Source organism: Stereum hirsutum (genome assembly GCF_000264905.1).
Source record: "Stereum hirsutum FP-91666 SS1 unplaced genomic scaffold STEHIscaffold_26, whole genome shotgun sequence".
NCBI lineage: Eukaryota > Fungi > Basidiomycota > Agaricomycetes > Russulales > Stereaceae > Stereum > Stereum hirsutum.
Window position 1 is genome coordinate 255,040 of NW_006763156.1, and position 16,712 is coordinate 271,751.

General features: G+C 50.2%; 3 protein-coding genes across 3 annotated transcripts; 2 read left to right on the top strand and 1 right to left on the bottom strand.

Moving 5' to 3' along the window:
• Positions 1-484: 484 nt before the first annotated feature.
• STEHIDRAFT_143198 (uncharacterized protein) lies at positions 485-3,186 on the bottom strand (the record flags this gene model as incomplete). The annotated part of the gene is made up of 7 exons (XM_007311392.1): positions 2,226-3,186; positions 2,094-2,148; positions 2,038-2,070; positions 1,937-1,973; positions 1,447-1,477; positions 879-988; positions 485-807 (listed from the first exon to the last, which is right to left on the bottom strand). The coding sequence occupies exons 1-7, from the start codon at positions 2,945-2,947 to the stop codon at positions 485-487; spliced, it is 1,311 nt and encodes a 436-aa protein (XP_007311454.1). The 5' UTR covers positions 2,948-3,186.
• A 1,149-nt stretch (positions 3,187-4,335) lies between these two features.
• STEHIDRAFT_88150 (uncharacterized protein) lies at positions 4,336-6,439 on the top strand. Its single transcript, XM_007311393.1, has 5 exons — positions 4,336-4,411; positions 4,477-4,601; positions 4,689-4,846; positions 4,946-5,181; positions 5,417-6,439. The coding sequence occupies exons 1-5, from the start codon at positions 4,385-4,387 to the stop codon at positions 6,065-6,067; spliced, it is 1,197 nt and encodes a 398-aa protein (XP_007311455.1). The 5' UTR covers positions 4,336-4,384; the 3' UTR covers positions 6,068-6,439.
• Positions 6,440-6,448: 9 nt separating this feature from the next.
• On the top strand, positions 6,449-11,683 carry STEHIDRAFT_173118 (WD40 repeat-like protein; the record flags this gene model as incomplete). Its single annotated transcript, XM_007311394.1, has 9 exons — positions 6,449-6,617; positions 6,672-6,725; positions 6,782-6,790; positions 6,844-7,052; positions 7,110-7,246; positions 7,315-7,453; positions 7,512-7,568; positions 7,624-9,210; positions 9,266-11,683. The coding sequence occupies 9 exons, from the start codon at positions 6,449-6,451 to the stop codon at positions 11,681-11,683; spliced, it is 4,779 nt and encodes a 1,592-aa protein (XP_007311456.1).
• Between the last annotated feature and the right edge of the window lie 5,029 nt (positions 11,684-16,712).

The following is a 16,712-nucleotide window of genomic DNA, read 5'->3' on the forward strand; positions in this document are numbered from 1 at the left end:
ATTTCCTTATATGGTCTTTAGGGGCCGCCCCGCCAAAGTCCCAGAAATTGGAACAGACCTTATATAATGATTTCTTATATAAGGTCTGTGCAGGAGACTAGTGCAGACTCAGGCTATATACGGCACAAATCAAACTCCGCTTGAATCATGAGCGCCTGTGAATTTGGATCGCTCCGCCGGCATAGGAGAACACGAGCCCGAATGAAGCTAAGGTATGCAGGAGTGGTTAAATCATCATTGCTCCTTGGTGGTTTATTTTGTAAACTTATGTTGTTGTTCGACGAACCACCGCTTGATTCACGGAGGAAATAAGGATAAATCGCTTTGCATCTGCGTTCGCTCCCTCTCGCACCATAGCAAGGCGGAAACCAGATAAAAGATAAAGCATATCTTTCGTCATATTATCGCACACCGTCTCGCGCTTTCGACACACTTAGTGTGTGAGTCGCTAGTACACAACGACAGGCAATCAGAAAATACCCATTTAAGCCCAAGTCCCCGCAATACTAGCCCCCGCGGCAGGGAGCAAACTCCCCGCAGGAGTCTGCCTCCCGCTCCCATCCCAATCCACAACCTGATTCCCCAACTCATCGAAAAGCTTCAACACGACCTGACCCCCCTCCGGCAACGTCAAATTGAAGGTCCCATTGCCTTGTAAAGTAGGGAGCGCGGCACCGGTGAAGTACGCGACGCCTTCCATGCTCGACACTGTTTGACCGACGTGCGTGTCGAGAATCCAGGTGATTTGGCCTTTGCCGCCTATCATGCGGAGTTGCCGGGGGGCGGTGGACCGAGCGTCGAGGGCAGCTGAGGAGGAGAAAGGAGATAAAGATATTTCAGTGTTTATGACGGCGATGGAGATGGTTAAGAAATCGGACCAGTGGCGGTGGCAGCAACGGCAGCACTCTCAACGATGGCGGCACTGGCAGCAGCAGCGTGCGCCGTCGCGACAAAGGAGAGCAAGGCAGCTACGGCCGAAAGCGTGAACCTAGAAGACAACGACATAGGCGTCAGAGATGTGAATATGGCCCTAAATGAGGTCGAGGATGTACTTCATGGTTGGAATTTGGTCGATGTCGTGGTAGCAGTGGGAGTGCTGTAGATCCATCAAAAAGAAATGCAGCTTTTATACCTGGAAGTCTGGCCTCTAAGAGTTCGGAATCAAGACGAGCCCGAGAGAAGACCACTGATCATCAAGGCAGAAATGGTGCCGGAAGTCATGGAAGTATGACTTAGCCTCCAAATTATGTCTTCCCTTCGTGACTTGATCAATTCTACGACAATTCGTGAGGGAAAATCCACATCATTTGGCCATTAGAGCCGCAGTATGCGCCAACAAGTCTAACATACATGCTTCCATGCAGTCAAAAATGATTATGACGCGTTTAGAGGAAGATGGAATTGAACGAAGAAGCGCAACATATGACTCCCGGCGTCGCGCCGAACCGCACAGCTAAGGCGCTAGGCAGATTTTGACCTGTGACAAGTTTTAGTGTCGATGTGGTCCTAGAAAAAAAACGGGAGCTCGTCGCTGCCCGAGGTAGTGGGGACAAACGTGAGGTCCCCAGTCACATGTAGAATATGGACACGAATACAACAGGTACGGAGAGCTGAAGTTAAACAAACTGAGTTCGAAGCTTTCAATTAAAAGATCGGAAGCAATTTGGCATCAGATGTCTGTTCATCATGCTAAATGATGATAAAAGGTTGAAGTGCCAAACATTGTGGGCATCAAGTACAGGATCACGGGGGATTAGACACCTCACTTCCATGTCAAAACGACAGAGAACATCGGATATACGGCGGGGCCGGCGGAATGTGTGTAGGCAAAATATGGTTCGAAATGAAAGCTACCGATACAACTGGGTGTGCGAAGCCTATACAGGAACAAATAATTGGCAGCTTCGCCCAGACGGCCTGGCGAAAAATAACTTACAACGACATACAGAGTGGAGGAGAGGAGTTGTCACTGTCTGGAACGCCAATTGCATATGAGTATGATAGACTAAAACTGGGTCTGGATGGACAGACACTCACATCTACAAGGTCTTTGTAATGCCGAATGGTAGCCTGTGTGGTTTGAAAGGGAATACATGAGCTCGCTCGTCGAACGCTAGGCCACAGATGAGCTTATGCTCCTCCCAGTCCCTACGAGATACAAAATATGGCGTCAATCAGCCCGAAGAAAGGATCCCACCCTAAGATGCGCATTTAGACGAACGTACTCTTTTTGACAATATTCCCCGCAATACTTGGTCCACTTACACGCCTTGCATCGTTTTCTCCTACGAGACTTGCATACCCTTCGCATGCAGTCTCCGTCGACTTCACACAACGCATAGAGCGCCCAATAACCGAGGAGCCACGACATGAGGATCGGCTGACGCACGCTCGGGGTCCGCACAAACCATGAGAGCGTATCAGAGTGTGGGACACCAAACGTGACGTGGAGAAGTCCGTGGAGAATCCGAGGGCGAGGGAACTCGGAACGAATGATTGAGATGAGGTGCGGGTTGTCCTTTAGCAGGGAGCGAAGACCCATGAGGATGGATACCACGGAACCTTGGAAGAGGAAAGCGGTTAGTACATTTGACCATAAAAAGCAAGGAATAGGCGCATTCTTACGAATAACGTCCGGCGAAAGATGAGCATTCTCCAGAGCACGCTCAAATGCGTCAAACATACGAGTCTTTCGGCAAATTTGAAGGTACCGCTCGCTCTCCGTCAGGCATATTGTGGAGACATGGTTGGTCATCACTTCGACGAACCGCAAGAGCATGGAGAGATAAGTATATGCACAGCTGCCCTCCGTCTCCATCACCATTTCTGGATCGATAACAATCGAAAAGGTCGTCGCAAAGAGCGCGTGAGAACGACACAGCGTTTTCATCAGCGTAACCGCGACGTCTGGGAGGTTGTCAGCTGTACAAAACTTTGCGATGTCCATAAGAAATCTGCTGATCCCGAAGACGTCTCCTAGAGTTTGCGTCGAGAACTGCTGTAGGATTCTATCGAGAAGACGTTTAGGCGACTGGCCAGGAATGGCCTTCAAGAGTGACTGAATGACGTGTGAAGGAATGGAATGACGTTCACGATAGCGAAAAAGCACAGCTGTATCTCCGTCGAAGTCAAGTGGCCATAGGATGTTTGCGATGGTATTGAGCGTAATAATTGTGTCGCGGGTACCTGTGGAGTGAAACCACATGCGAAAGAGAACAGTGATAGTCAAATCTTTGGGTGTATCAATAATTCTACATAGTTATCAGTCAAGGTAAGCAATGATGACGAAAAAACAAAGAACGAACGGTAATAGAGATGGACAAGCGCAGACCATATAGTGACAAAATTCAGAAAAAATGGCTCGCTCGTTACATGAGCGCTCTCCAGAGATGAGACTTTTCTGAGGCGACACCCAGAACTAGGAAGAAAAAAAAGTCTGTATGAAAGAAGATACAGATAGGACAAGATCAAACGATCACTCACGGCGCGCATGAGCCATTCCCAATGGTTCTTCACAGTGGCGAGGAATTTTTCCTCCCTTCCTGACCTTGCTTCCTTGTTCTGCAAGATATAACTTGCACCAGCAGCAAGTATTCGAATCGGAACGATGTGTGTGGACGTCGACTAAGGCATAGATGATGTTAACAAGTCATTCTCGGCTATCAACTTGAGCAATAGACGTACTCGTTCAGCGTAAGCACGATCTCCTTCATCGAGGGGTATCCGATGTCCAATACAAGTGTCTCCCCAGGTCTCAAGCCTTGGTGTGGATGTACAAAGTATTTCCACGATACCTTCGTCAAGGAGGCGTTCCCATACGTCATCCCAGGCGGCCGCTCTGTCTGACAGCGGATTGCAGAGAGGGATGACCTCCTTGTTGAGCATACGAATATCAGCACATATTAAAAAAGAAATATGTCAGACACTCACGGTCATCTTGTCACCCCAGCTTGACGTGTCCGGAACACTGGAGAACAAAGCCATGACACGCGCAGGGTTGGTAAAGACGATCTCTCTCCATCGCTGCTCATCGACAGTTCCTACGGAGACGTCCTCAATGTGAGCCATTCAAGTCTCAGAATCTCTCAGAGTGATGCGTATGGTCAGTTGTCAATACTGGCGGGGAGAGCGTCGTTCTAAAGTACTAGCTAGGCGTGGTCGTGGTCAAGGCTCAAAACCAACTTCAACCGTGTGGCGCAAGTCTTTGTTCCGCCGCACATTTCTCACGCAATCAGTCTGTGGTCCGCGGGTCCGCCCGTTCCGGATGTTGATTCATAGCCACAACAGATGTCTTTGGCCAGAACAAACAACTTTTCTGGCTTGTTTTTGGTCCCGCGATTTCAGAATAACACGCAAACGACTCTAACGGCTTTGACTGCGTATTATGAAGGCAAGAAGAGTTATCGTCAAGGTGCGCTCCCTCTACAATCCACCATTTTGTTTCAATCCGACTTATCCCCGCCATCAAACTTGAAGACTTTCAACGTCGTTGCATGGGTCCTTCTCGTAGCCTCCAGTTTATACAGTATCCTCGAACCTGATATTTGGTCCTTCACAAAAGAGGCTGAGATACTCCCTGCCCGATGGGGCTTCTACGTCTGGTACGTTTGCCTCCAATTTTCGAGCTCAAGCTGTTCGTCGTATGTTCTCACACGGCTGTTCGTGCCCGTCGTCGCCCTTGTTGACAGGTATCCGCTGAATGTCCTGCTCGTCGCCCCCATACTATGCCAGTTCGTCCCAGACGGTAATCTTCTCATCATCGATGGCCTCTCTTGGGATCTCCCCCTGCTCAACACTTCGACCGCCATTTTCATCCACCTATGGATTCGCGAGTGGTATCTCACAGGTCAGTGCACGTCGCATATCATCAGCCATCATCGTTCCCCTAGTCGTTCTTCATTTATATTCTCTGGCACATCGAGCTAAGACCTCTCTTTGTATGTAGCCTTCTTTTTTGTGGTACTCTCTCGTCTCACCCTACACAGGCTACGCTCCATCCTGAGGGAATATAATTCGGATGTCACTCTGGCAGAGACGCTCTTCGTCCGCCTTCCATTGTCGTTTTATGCTTCCTGGATGGACGTACTTTTGGTCGTAGTCGGATTCCAGGCTTTCACGGTCTCTTGGTTGAACTACAGCACCAGGATGTGGGTGAAGGGAGATGCCGGTCTTTGGACGGAGGTACGTGCACACTGTGAACCAATATTTTCCCCCGCGCGACTCTGCCATGACTCCCTTCCACGATACCGTTCCAAGTGCAAGTCTGTTCCGTAACTGACATTCCCATGTTTTATCTGCCACGCTACACGATCGTCATAACGATCTGATGACTTGACTCTCGTCGGTTGTACAAACAAATAAACAAATGACGGGCTACAAACTACGCACGATAACGATAACCTAACCCTCACCACAGGTCTTCGTCTTCATCGCGCTTGGCTACCTCCTCTCCGCCACAATCACCTCGGCGATCAAGATCACTACTGCCGTCCGCGCATTAAGACACAATCGCACACCCTCTCTTCCCCTCCCACTCTCACCTAACTCCGGTCGATCGCTCATCTACGCCCTCTTCCCATCGGACACCTTCCTCCCGCTATCAGACCTCGCCTATACCATCCCCATCACCTGGAACCTCTGGGCCATCTTCTGGCTCCACCTTCATCCGTTCTGGTACTCCCTACCCGGCCATTCTGCTCCCCCCGGGTCACTGCCACCATCAAGTACAGATCTAGGCTCGCACGACAACAGTGAGCTGTTGAAATACGGCACGCTAACGTTCGCGATACTCTCGAGTATCTGTGTCGTCGTCGCGGCGCTTAGAGTGATCGTTTGGGTCGTGAAGGGATGGAAGAGGAGCGGTGGGATTATCAGGGTTTCTGTCGAGGTGGAGGATTGGTCGTGGGGTGGAGATGGAAGGAGTGAGATGACGATGGGGCGAGGAGAGGAACGACAGAGAAGGATTGGGAGGTGGGAGGTTGGAGCGGTGAAGTATGGAAGCTACGGTTACACGAATGTTGGAGGGGTTTCGGTGAGGTTGGCAGGTGAGGAGATGGAAAGCGTGTGAATATTGTCTTGACGTGAGATGCAGAGTCTAGCAGGAGCCGCCGGCATCGAACAGCAGATGAAGGCGAAAGGTTCACTCTCGGTTTTGTAGACTCGTGCAACATTGGATCGCTAGAAATGTTCAACGTTGAGATCACTGGCTTGTTCAAGCTGTGATACGTAGGATAACCTCACCGTATGCTGTGATTTGAGCGCGTAAAAGCGATAAGAGGATTTTATTGCCACGGTCATGAGGGAGATTAAGCGAGTGCCACAGCGGATACATACCCTAACCCTAGATTAACGCCACCCACTGCTCTGAAGAACGAGGCAGCTTTCTCTTTCACTACCATTACTATCGGTATCGCTCAGCTCTGTTTCTTGTACACATCGTAGTTCAAATATGCACCGAACAAAGAATAAAGACGCCACAAACACCAAGAGGCCGACTTCTCGTTTTAGTCGCTTCATAGATCGAATCCTACCATCTGGTCGATTCCCATCTCGCGGTCTTAGTCTCACGACGGGTACCGTACCTTCAACGGCGCCCACTGTCGCTGGAAGAGACTCCGGTATGTCATTTGTTGGACCCGATTTGACGGCTCAGACTCTGATAGATTATTCAGTCATTGCTACTCAGAGCATTGAGCAAGGGGGGACGTTCTCTGAATCGGAGTCGGGTACGTAGTGTTATCGATTGCAAGACTAAATGATAATCACTGACTGGGTCTTACAGTACCTAGCGGTGTGTATATTCCGTCTGTTGTAGTATTAATTGTCGTTGAATAACCCCTGCAGAGCGTATGGCCAGTCCCGCTAAGGATATCCCTCTCATGCCAACTGTTGAAGAGGCAAGGGCAGAGCAGGCCCATTCCCGCGCTTATCTGAACATGATGCGTACTTGCGGTGCACTCGTACATGTATTGAAAGCAGTTGAACCATTCCTGGAGGGCACGCCATTCAGGACTCCCCTCGCGGTTCTCACTGCCATCGCAGATGTTGTTGAAGTGCGTCTCATCATAGTTACTGACCCTCTTTTCACACGCTGATCGTGTCTATCGAAGACCGTCAATGACACTAGTGACAGTGCGGAAGATACACTGGATACCATCTCTCGCCGTCTTACCGTCATAGAAAACGCTCTCACCACGCGCCAGCACCTGGGCAAGGAGTTGTCCACCAGAATTGATAAGTTCGCCAAGTACGTGTGTTTGTCCCATCAGCTTGATAGACGAGGTACTTGAATGACGCTGACCGGTATTCGGTAAGCTTCCTAGTCCAGCGAGCGGTCGAGATACAGGGAATTCGCGGCACATCTGCGTGGATTAAGGTATCAGAAAGTGAGGATCATAAGAAGAAGATAACCGAAGTCGTTCGGAGGATCCAAGACTACACAACGGATTTTTCGGTACGTCCCCAGGCCATAGACGTCTCAAAGGTGGTAGCCAGTTCTGACGCATCTTTAGATCGAGGTTATGTTGGCCATCGAGAGGGACACGAAGTCGATTCTCGAGTTGCTCAAGGTAAGCTGGAACATCACGACATGGTAAGTGCTTACTGACGCGTTGACTCATCGAGCTGGACAAGTGGCTGCGTGCGCCTGCCGCCATGTACAGAACGGATGAGGATGCACCTGTTCGTCGGCATTGCACAGAGGGTACCCGTACCGGCGTATTAGAACGCATCAAGACATGGGCCACAGATACCTCTCCCTCGAGCCCACATATTTTCTGCCTTACCGGTATGGCGGGAACAGGTAAATCCACGATAGCGTACACGATCTGTCGTGAGTTCGACAGAGAGAACAGTCGTTGTGCTTTGGGCGCCTCCTTCTTTTGCTCCCGTCAATCCAGGGACCTATGCAAACTTGGGAATCTTGTACCCACCGTAGCTTGCCAACTGGCACGACATTCATCTTCGTTTGGCGCGACGTTACTAGATGCCGACCCATTCGCTTATTATAGTTCGAGCGAGCAGATGGATCATCTGCTGATTGGTCCTTGGCAGCGATCGAAGGGGGACCGCCCTGAAGAGCTGCCCCCGACCCTCATCGTTATTGACGCTCTGGATGAAATCGACCAGGAAGGCGGCCACACGCTGCTCAAGTCGCTCATTGATGTTGTGAAAAAGACTGGGAGTGGCATGCGGGGTATCAAGTTCCTCACGACGAGCCGCCCTCATCCCGACATAGTCACTGCCAGCGAGTCCCTGTCGCATGATTCTGTGTATCGCCTCGAAGAGATCAAGGAGCAGGACGGGCGGGCGGACATTCTGAAGTACCTAGACGAGTGTCTGCCTGAACTCAAGACATCGTCTCGAGACAAAATAAATGCTCTTGCAGATCTTTCCGGCGGGCTATTCATTTATGCCGCGACTGCAGTGCACCTTATAGCACCTCCTCTCCCCGCGCCCCGTCTCTCCAAAGCAGAACAAAACTTCATGCTGTCGCGGATCATCAGAGGTTCAAATAGGCTCACACCCGACAGTGATAGGCTGCCAATCGATGTTTTATACCTGCAGATTGTCCGCGATTGCATTGGCAGCGATAAAGCTCATTATATGCCGTTTCGGCTTACCATCCTCCATGGTATTGCATGCGCACGACAGCCACTTTCAGTCAATGTACTCTCCGAACTCGTGTCCGAAGCTTCTGAGCATGACCATCGAGACACTGTCCGTCAGGTTGTTGAGGCTCTTTATGCCGTTGTGTACATTTCTAACGACCGTGTATATATGTACCACAAATCCTTCTCCGACTTCATCTTTGATAGTGAGCGCTGTACCCCACAGCTTGCCTGCAAAAGGGAAATCAGTCACGGTATTCTTGCTCGCGGCTGTTTTCGTGTCATGGACCAATCTCTTCGATTCAATATCTGCAACCTTCCATCCTCTTTTCTTTTGGACTCCGAGGTCGACAACCTTGCACAGTCTCTTGAAGAGAATGTGCACAGCATTGATGGCCTGACTTATGTGTGTCGGTATTGGTGGTCACATCTGATTGAGGTAGTACCTAGTGCAAGCCAAGAGGTCCAGTCTCTCCTTGATAAGCTGGTCGTGTTCAGTGAGGAGAAGGTACTTTTTTGGATTGAGGTCATGAACCTGCTCAGAGCAAAGGGTGATTGTCGTAATGGAGTGGACGCCGTGATGAGATGGTTGAATAAAGCAGTGAGTCCTTCACTTTATATGACTGCATAAACACTTCTGACAATTATACTTCAAGGCTGTGACCGAGCTGCAAATGATTTGGACTGCTGTTTCAAAGCTTATTAAATCATTTCTCATGACCCGAGCATCGCTGTCGACAGCCCATCTCTACATCTCATGTTTGGCTTCCGTGCTTGCAACAAACTATAGAGTTCCTGACACTTGGAGGGTCCACTTTCCCGGCCTACCAAAACTGAGTCGCGCCGAAGTGAACAATTATAGTAGTGACCTCGTGGTTATGAAGACAGAGAGCGCTGTCAGCTCCGTAGCATTCTCCCCAGATGGCATGCGCATTGTCTCAGGTTTGTATGATTCAGAGAACTCAGTGTGCATCTGGGATGTATCTACGGGTGAGAAAGTGCAAAAGCTGAAGGGGTACACACGCTTGGTCACCTCCGTTGCATTCTCACCCAATGGCAAATGCATCATCTTGGGCTCGGAAGACAACTCAATGCGCATCTGGGACGTGTCCACTGGTGAGGTGGTGAAGGAGTTGAGGGGCCACACAGCCTCAGTACAGTCTGTTGCATTCTCGTCTGATGGTATGTACATCATCTCGGGCTCAGGAGACCATTCGGTGCGAATATGGGACACGTCCACCGGAGAGGAAGTGCAGAAGCTGGAGGGCCACACACATACAGTTTTCTCTGCTGCGTTCTCCCCTGATGGCATGCACATTGTCTCATGCTCGGGCGACCGCTCAGTGCGCATCTGGGATGTGTCCACAGGCAAGGAAGTGCAGAAGTTGGAGGGCCACACACATACAGTTTTCTCTGCTGCGTTCTCCCCTGATGGCATGCACATTGTCTCATGCTCGGGCGACCGCTCAGTGCGCATCTGGGATGTGTCCACGGGTGAGGAAGTGCAGAAGCTGGACGGCCACACTGATTCTGTACAGTCCGTCGGATTCTCCACTGATGGCAATCGCATCATCTCTGGCTCGAGTGACCACTCGGTACGTATCTGGGACGTGTCCACCGGTGAGGAGGTGTATATGCTGCAGAGCCGCGCAGAATTACCTAAAGCTGTTGCATTTTCCATTGATGGGGTGTATATTGTCTCAGGCTGGCAAGACGGCAGGATGAAAATCTGGGACATATCCACAGGTGAGGGGTCACAGAACTTGAAGGGCCCCAATAGTCAGGTCTTGTCTGTTGGATTCTCCTCAGATGGAACTCACATTGTCTCGGGATCGGCCGACCGCTCGGTGCGCATCTGGGATGCATCCACCGGTGAGGAGGTCCAGAAGCTGGATGGCCACACTGATCCTGTACGGTCCGTCGGATTCTCCTCAGATGGCATACACGTCGTCTCGGGCTCAGACGACCACTCGATACGCATCTGGGACGTATCCATGGGTGAAGAGGTGCAGAAGTTGAGGGGCCACACAGACTGGGTCAACTCTGTCGCATTCTCACCCGATGGCATTCACATTGTTTCGAGTTCAACGGACAAGTTGGTGTGTATCTGGGACACAACCACTGGTGAGGAGGTACAGAAGTTGAAGGGTCACACAGGCTGGGTCAACTCTGTTACCTTTTCCTCCGATGGAATGCATATTGTCTCAGGCTCAGGCGACGAGTCAGTGCGCATATGGAATGCATCCACCGGAGAGGAGGTCCAGAAGTTCCAGGGCCACACACACTGGGTCAGATCTGTTGCATTTTCCCCCAATGGTGTGCATATTGTCTCAGGCTCGAATGATGAGTCAGTGCGCATCTGGGACACATCCACCGGTGAGGAGGTGCTGAAGTTGAGGGGCCATACAAGCCGGGTCAACTCTGTCGCATTCTCACCCGATGGCATTCACATTGTCTCAGGCTCGGACGATTGGTCGGTGCGCATCTGGGATGCGTCCACCGGTGTGCAGGTGCAGAGGTTGGAGGGCCACACAAGCTGGGTCAACTCCGTTGCATTCTCCTCTGATGGTACACGCATCGTCTCAGGCTCATCAGACGAGTCAGTGCGCATCTGGGACGTGAGCACCGGTGGGGAGGTGCAAGAGTTAAAGGGTCACCCAGTATCAGTCAACCCCGTCGCATTCTGCTCCAACGAGACATGCATTGTGCCGGACTCGAAGGACTTGGTGCGCACATCAGATCCTTGGACCGGCCAGCAGTTCCAACAATTAGACTGGAAACCTGGTGCAGATGGATGGGTTATCGCCAACACATCTCAAGACCGCTTGCTTTGGCTCCCAAGCTATCTGCACGGCAGTCTCCGCACAAAACATTGTCGTCTTGTGATCTCTGGAAAAGGCAGCACGACTCTCGATTTTTCATCTGCTTGTTTAGGTCCCGACTGGAAAAATTGTTACAATCCAACGTCTTCAAATGGAGACAAGCACCAGTCACACCCGGTTTCCCAAACTCTAACCCGCATTCGCGGAAAGGCAATAGAAAGTGGTAAGGAGCAGGTGAAGGGAGGGTTGTAGTCTTCGAAGATCAGTCGAAGAATCATGTGGAAAAAGAGTCGAAGGCTGTTGGGACGTTGCAAGGTTAGGTTGAGAAGGAGTTTTGGGAGATGGTGGTGGTCAGTTCGGAGTGGAACAGCAAGGTGTGCTCCATGTTCCAGTCTTGTGCGTTGTCCATTAACGTGTCATTCAATTCTCCAGCCATGTTCATCCATAAATAATTCTTTCCCAATTCACGTACCAAAGGATACATGTTCTGTATGATCTTATGTACCAAGTGTACGACGTAGCACCTACCGCCCGTACTTGTACACTCGTCTTGCATGGCGGGTAGTTATTGACGCAGAGCTAACTCGAAAGTATGATGATCATCTGAGTCTCGTTGATTGTTGTCACTGTCCGTAGCGAAACCGCTCATCCCTACATGAAACGAGGGGACGACAGAGACAGACCGCGAATAAGTCAATAACAGAAGGTGACTAGCAAATACAACGCCTTTTCAACCGGACAGAGAAGACTTGGGATAGGCCTAGGTACGACTTTGACGCCACTAACATCTGAACCGTTAGCGACGAAGACAAATGCTAGGTTCATGTCGGTCTTCTGAGGATCATAGTGACTAGCAGAACATCAGGAGCAAGTGGATTCGGCTCGACGAAGACGCTGGGTGGATGCGTCGTCTGAGTCGACAGCTGGAGAGAATGTGTGTATGGAGAATGGAATGGTTGAAGTGCTCGGCGTGTCGACGTATGTAGGTCGAAAAGTGACTTGTTCAGTGTCGTCAACCCTACCCTCTACTCGTAGACACAACGAGATGCAGCCGAAATGACGCTTTGAATAGTCTTCGTCCGCGATCATTTTCCGCCGTACAAGACTCAATGCACCGTGAAGATATCGAAGACAAGCTAAACCGGGAGGACGAATATAATCAATAAAGTCCCGTTGATTGGAAGGAAGGAAGTGTCGCTGTCACAGCGACGTACGGCGTATAATTAAATGAACAGTGGACGTTTCTTTCCTTCGTGGCGTCATCCGGGAGATAGAATAAGTGCTCTCCCCTCTTCGGAAGAGGGGGAGAGATTTTTGGAATAAAAATGAATCTGGACGGATGAGAATACTGTAGAATGAAAAAAGAGATGGGACGGATGAGACTTAGCTACGCTGGGCCCGTAGAGAAACCGATCATCTCTACATGAAACGAGTGAGCGACAGACTGAGAAGAACCGTGCCATGATTAAGTAGCGCATACAACTTGCAAGTTTTCTAGTCTACCTGGACAGAAACGATCCAGGCAGATTAAAGATTCAAGGTACGAGTTCTACGTCAGCGGCACTTAGTCTGTTAGCGATGAGGACAGAAGCTATGTCCAATTTGGTCTCCTTGTGATCATAGTGACTGGCAGGACATCAGGAGCAAGTGGATTCGGCCCGACGAAGACGCTGGGTGGATGCATCGTCTGAGTCGACAGCTGGAGAGAATGTGTGTATGGAGAATGGAATGGTTGGAGTGCTCGGCGTGTCAACGTATGTAGGTCGAAAAGTGACTTGTACAGTGTCGTCAAACGTAGTACCCTCTACTCGTAGACACGACGAGATGCAGCCGAAATGACGCTGTAAATAATCTTCGTCCGCGATCATTTTCCGCCGTACAAGACTGAATGCACCGTGCAAATATCGAAGACAAGCTAACCCAGGAGGACGATGATAATCCATCAAGTCCCGTTGATTGTTGTCGCTGTCACAACGACGTACGACGTATAATTGAATGAACAACCAACGTTTCTTCCCTTCGCGGCGTCATCACGGATCCTCCCTCGTCATCCTGGGAACAGTGTGAACTCGTCTGCTTATTTTCCTTCGGGGTATATAGGATAGATTTGTGGAAGAAGTACGAGATGCGGCACGGACGAGACCTACGCTGGGGTCCGTAACGAGGCGGCTCTGCACTACATGAAACGACGGAGCGACAGACCGAAAAGAAGTGGATAATGAATACAAGCCTGTTGTGCTAGTCTGGACAGAGGAAATCCAGGCAGACTAGAGCCTCACGGTGCGAGTTCTGCGTCAGCGGCACCTAGTCCGTTAGCGACGCTACGTTCAAGTTAATCTCATTGGGATCATAGTGACTGACAGTGACAAAACATCTCGAGCAACTCGAGTCGATTCGACTCGATTGTGGTATGTCACTACGAAGACGCTGGATGAACATGTTGGCAGGGTCAATAGCTGGAGAGGATGTGTGTATGATGAATGAAATGGTGCGCATACTTCAGACGCACGAGTCAAACCAGCTTTGTCGGAGATATGGGTTAATGCGTCTGCTTCTTCATTTTCATCTAAACCCCAGCGAGATGCGGCCGAAAGGACGCTTTGTTGCTTCATTTCAAGACAAACGACCAGTCCTCGTCCGCGATGGGTTTTCGCCGTACAAGACTCGATGCAGCGTGTAGTTATCGGAGAGAGCTGAATCGGAATTAGGAGGATAGTCGATAAAGTCCTGTTGATCGATGTAGCTATCGCTGTCACAGCGAAGAATTAAATAGACCGTCGGCGTTCTTCCCTTCGTGGCGTCATCTGGGGAACAGAGGGTAAACTCGTCTGCTTATTTTTCTTCGTAGTATATAGGAGAAAATCTGTGGAAGAAGTACGAGATGCGGCACGGATGAGACCTACGCTGGGGTCCGTAACGAGACCGCTCTGCTCTACATGAAACGACTGAGCGACAAACCGAAAAAAAGTGAATAATGAACACAAGCCTGTTATAGCGATTCTGGACAGAGAAAATCCAGGCAGATTGAAGCCTGACGGTACGAGTTCTGCGTCAGCGGCACCAAGTCCTTTAGCGATGAGGACAGAAGCTAGGTCCAATTTGGTCTCCTCGCGATCATAGTGACAGACACGACATCTCGAGCGAGTCGAGTCGAGTCAATTGTGGTATGTCACCACGAAGATGCTCAGTGAACGTGTTGTCAGGGTCGGTAGCTGGAGAGGATGTGTGTATGGTGAATGAAGTCGTGCAGGTGCTCCAAGAAAAGCTCGAGTTCAATAAGGCTCTGCTGGAGATGTGGATGGGTCCTCCTTTTCACCTACTCTCAGAAACCAGCGCGATGCGGCTGAAATGACGCTTTGTTGCTTCATTTCAAGACAAACGACCAGTCCTCGTCCGCGATGGGTTTCGCCGTACAAGACTCGGTGCAGGATGTAGTTATCGGAGAACAGTTAACTCGGAAGTACGAGAATAATCGACAAAGTCCCGTTAACTGCTGTTACTGTCACTATCACAGCAACAGACAATGCATCGATAAACAGTCAACGTTCTTCCCTTCACGGCATCATCAAGGACCATCCTGGACCCACGTCATCCCAAGAACAGGGTGAGAGATATGAATCGACTACTCTCCCGTTGTCAGAGGCAGATTTTTGAATAAAAACGAGATGACACGGATGGGACCTACCCTCAGGCTGGGGTAATAGATGCACGCCGTAGCGAGATCGCTCTCCGAGCGAACAGAACGAAAAGAAGTAGTTGGAAAATATAAGCCTTCTATACCTAGTCTGAACATAGGAGACCCACGCAGATTGAAGATTCTGCGGTACGGCCTCTACACCTGTGACAGAGTCATCTAGTCCGCTAGCGACAAAGGCAGAAGCTAGGTTCAAGTTCAACTCTGTGTCCTCGAGATCACAGTGTCTGATAGTAACAGGACATCTCGAGTAACTCGATTCCGTTCGACTCGATTGCGGTGTGGCGCTAGGCTCGAGACTACCCGTTCTACACAGCGAGGGGAAAACAGGTGGATTGGGGAAATTGCAGAGTAGGAATTGTGATATTCCATCCACACACATCTTCTGCCCGCACTGTGTAGAACGGCTGGTCTCGAGCTTAGTGTGGCGCCACGAAGACGCTGTGTGGACCCGTCGTCTGCATCGAGACCAGGAGATAATGTGTGTATGGCGAACGGAACGGTGCGGGTGGGTGCTTTCCGAAAGTTCGAGTTCTACTGGAGGTATGGATGGGTCTGCTTTTCACTTTCTTATAAACACCAGCAAGATGCGGCCGAAATTACGCTTGCTGCTTCATTTCAGTGCAAGAGAAACGACCCACGTCCTCGTTCGTGATCATTTTTACCGTAGAAGACTGAATGCAGCATGCAGACATCGGGAAGACCTAACTCGGTGACTAAAAGCATAATTGATAAAGTCCCGTTGATTAGTGTCACTGTCTCGTTCATTGCTGACGCTGTCGCTGTCACAGCGAGGTGCGACGTACGATGAATCGATACTCGAAGACCGTCGACGTTTATCCCATTCCCGGAATCATCATCGCAGATCCGCGGATGTCGTCCGGTGAACAGAGTAAGAACTAATAGACTGCTCTCCTATCATCCGAGGAAATATTTTGCATTCAAAGAGAGAGTGTGGAACGGATGTGACCTACACAAGTACGCTGAAGTGGTCGATGCACTTCGTAGCGGGACCGCACTTCTCCAACATGAAACGAGCGAGCGAGCGAACCACACACCGAAAAGAAGTTAATAACGACGCTGTGACTAGCGCATACGACTTGCAAGCTTTCCAGTCTACCTGAACAGAGGCTGTCCAGGCGGATTAAAGCCTCACGGTACAAGTTCTGCGTCAGCGGCGCCTAGTCCGTTAGCGACGAAGACAGAAGCTAGGTTCAAGTCGGTCCTCTGAGGATCACATTGACTAGCAGGATATCAGGAGCGAGTCAATTCGACTAAACGAAGACGCTGGGTGGACGCTTCGTCTGAGTCGACAGCTGGAGAAAATGTGTATATGGTGAATGGAATGGTGCGAGTGCTTCACGAAAATCTCGGGCTGAATTAAATGATGGGTCTGCTTTTCACCTTCATTTGAACGCAAGCGAGACGCAGCCAAAATGACGCTTATTGCTTCAGTTCAAGACAACCCCAGGCATGGTCCACGATGATTTTCCATCGTACAAGATTGAACACGGCGTGCAGATATCGGGAAGAGCTAACTCGGAAGTACGATGATAGACTCTCTGTCCCGTTGATCACTGTGGTTGT

Coding starts and splice junctions, on each gene's coding strand:
- STEHIDRAFT_88150 (XM_007311393.1), top strand. CDS start 4,385: ATGAAGGCAAGAAGAGTTATCGTCAAG. Junction 4,602..4,688: donor CGATGGGGCTTCTACGTCTG/GTACGTTTGCCT, acceptor CCTTGTTGACAG/GTATCCGCTGAATGTCCTGC. Junction 5,182..5,416: donor ATGCCGGTCTTTGGACGGAG/GTACGTGCACAC, acceptor CCCTCACCACAG/GTCTTCGTCTTCATCGCGCT.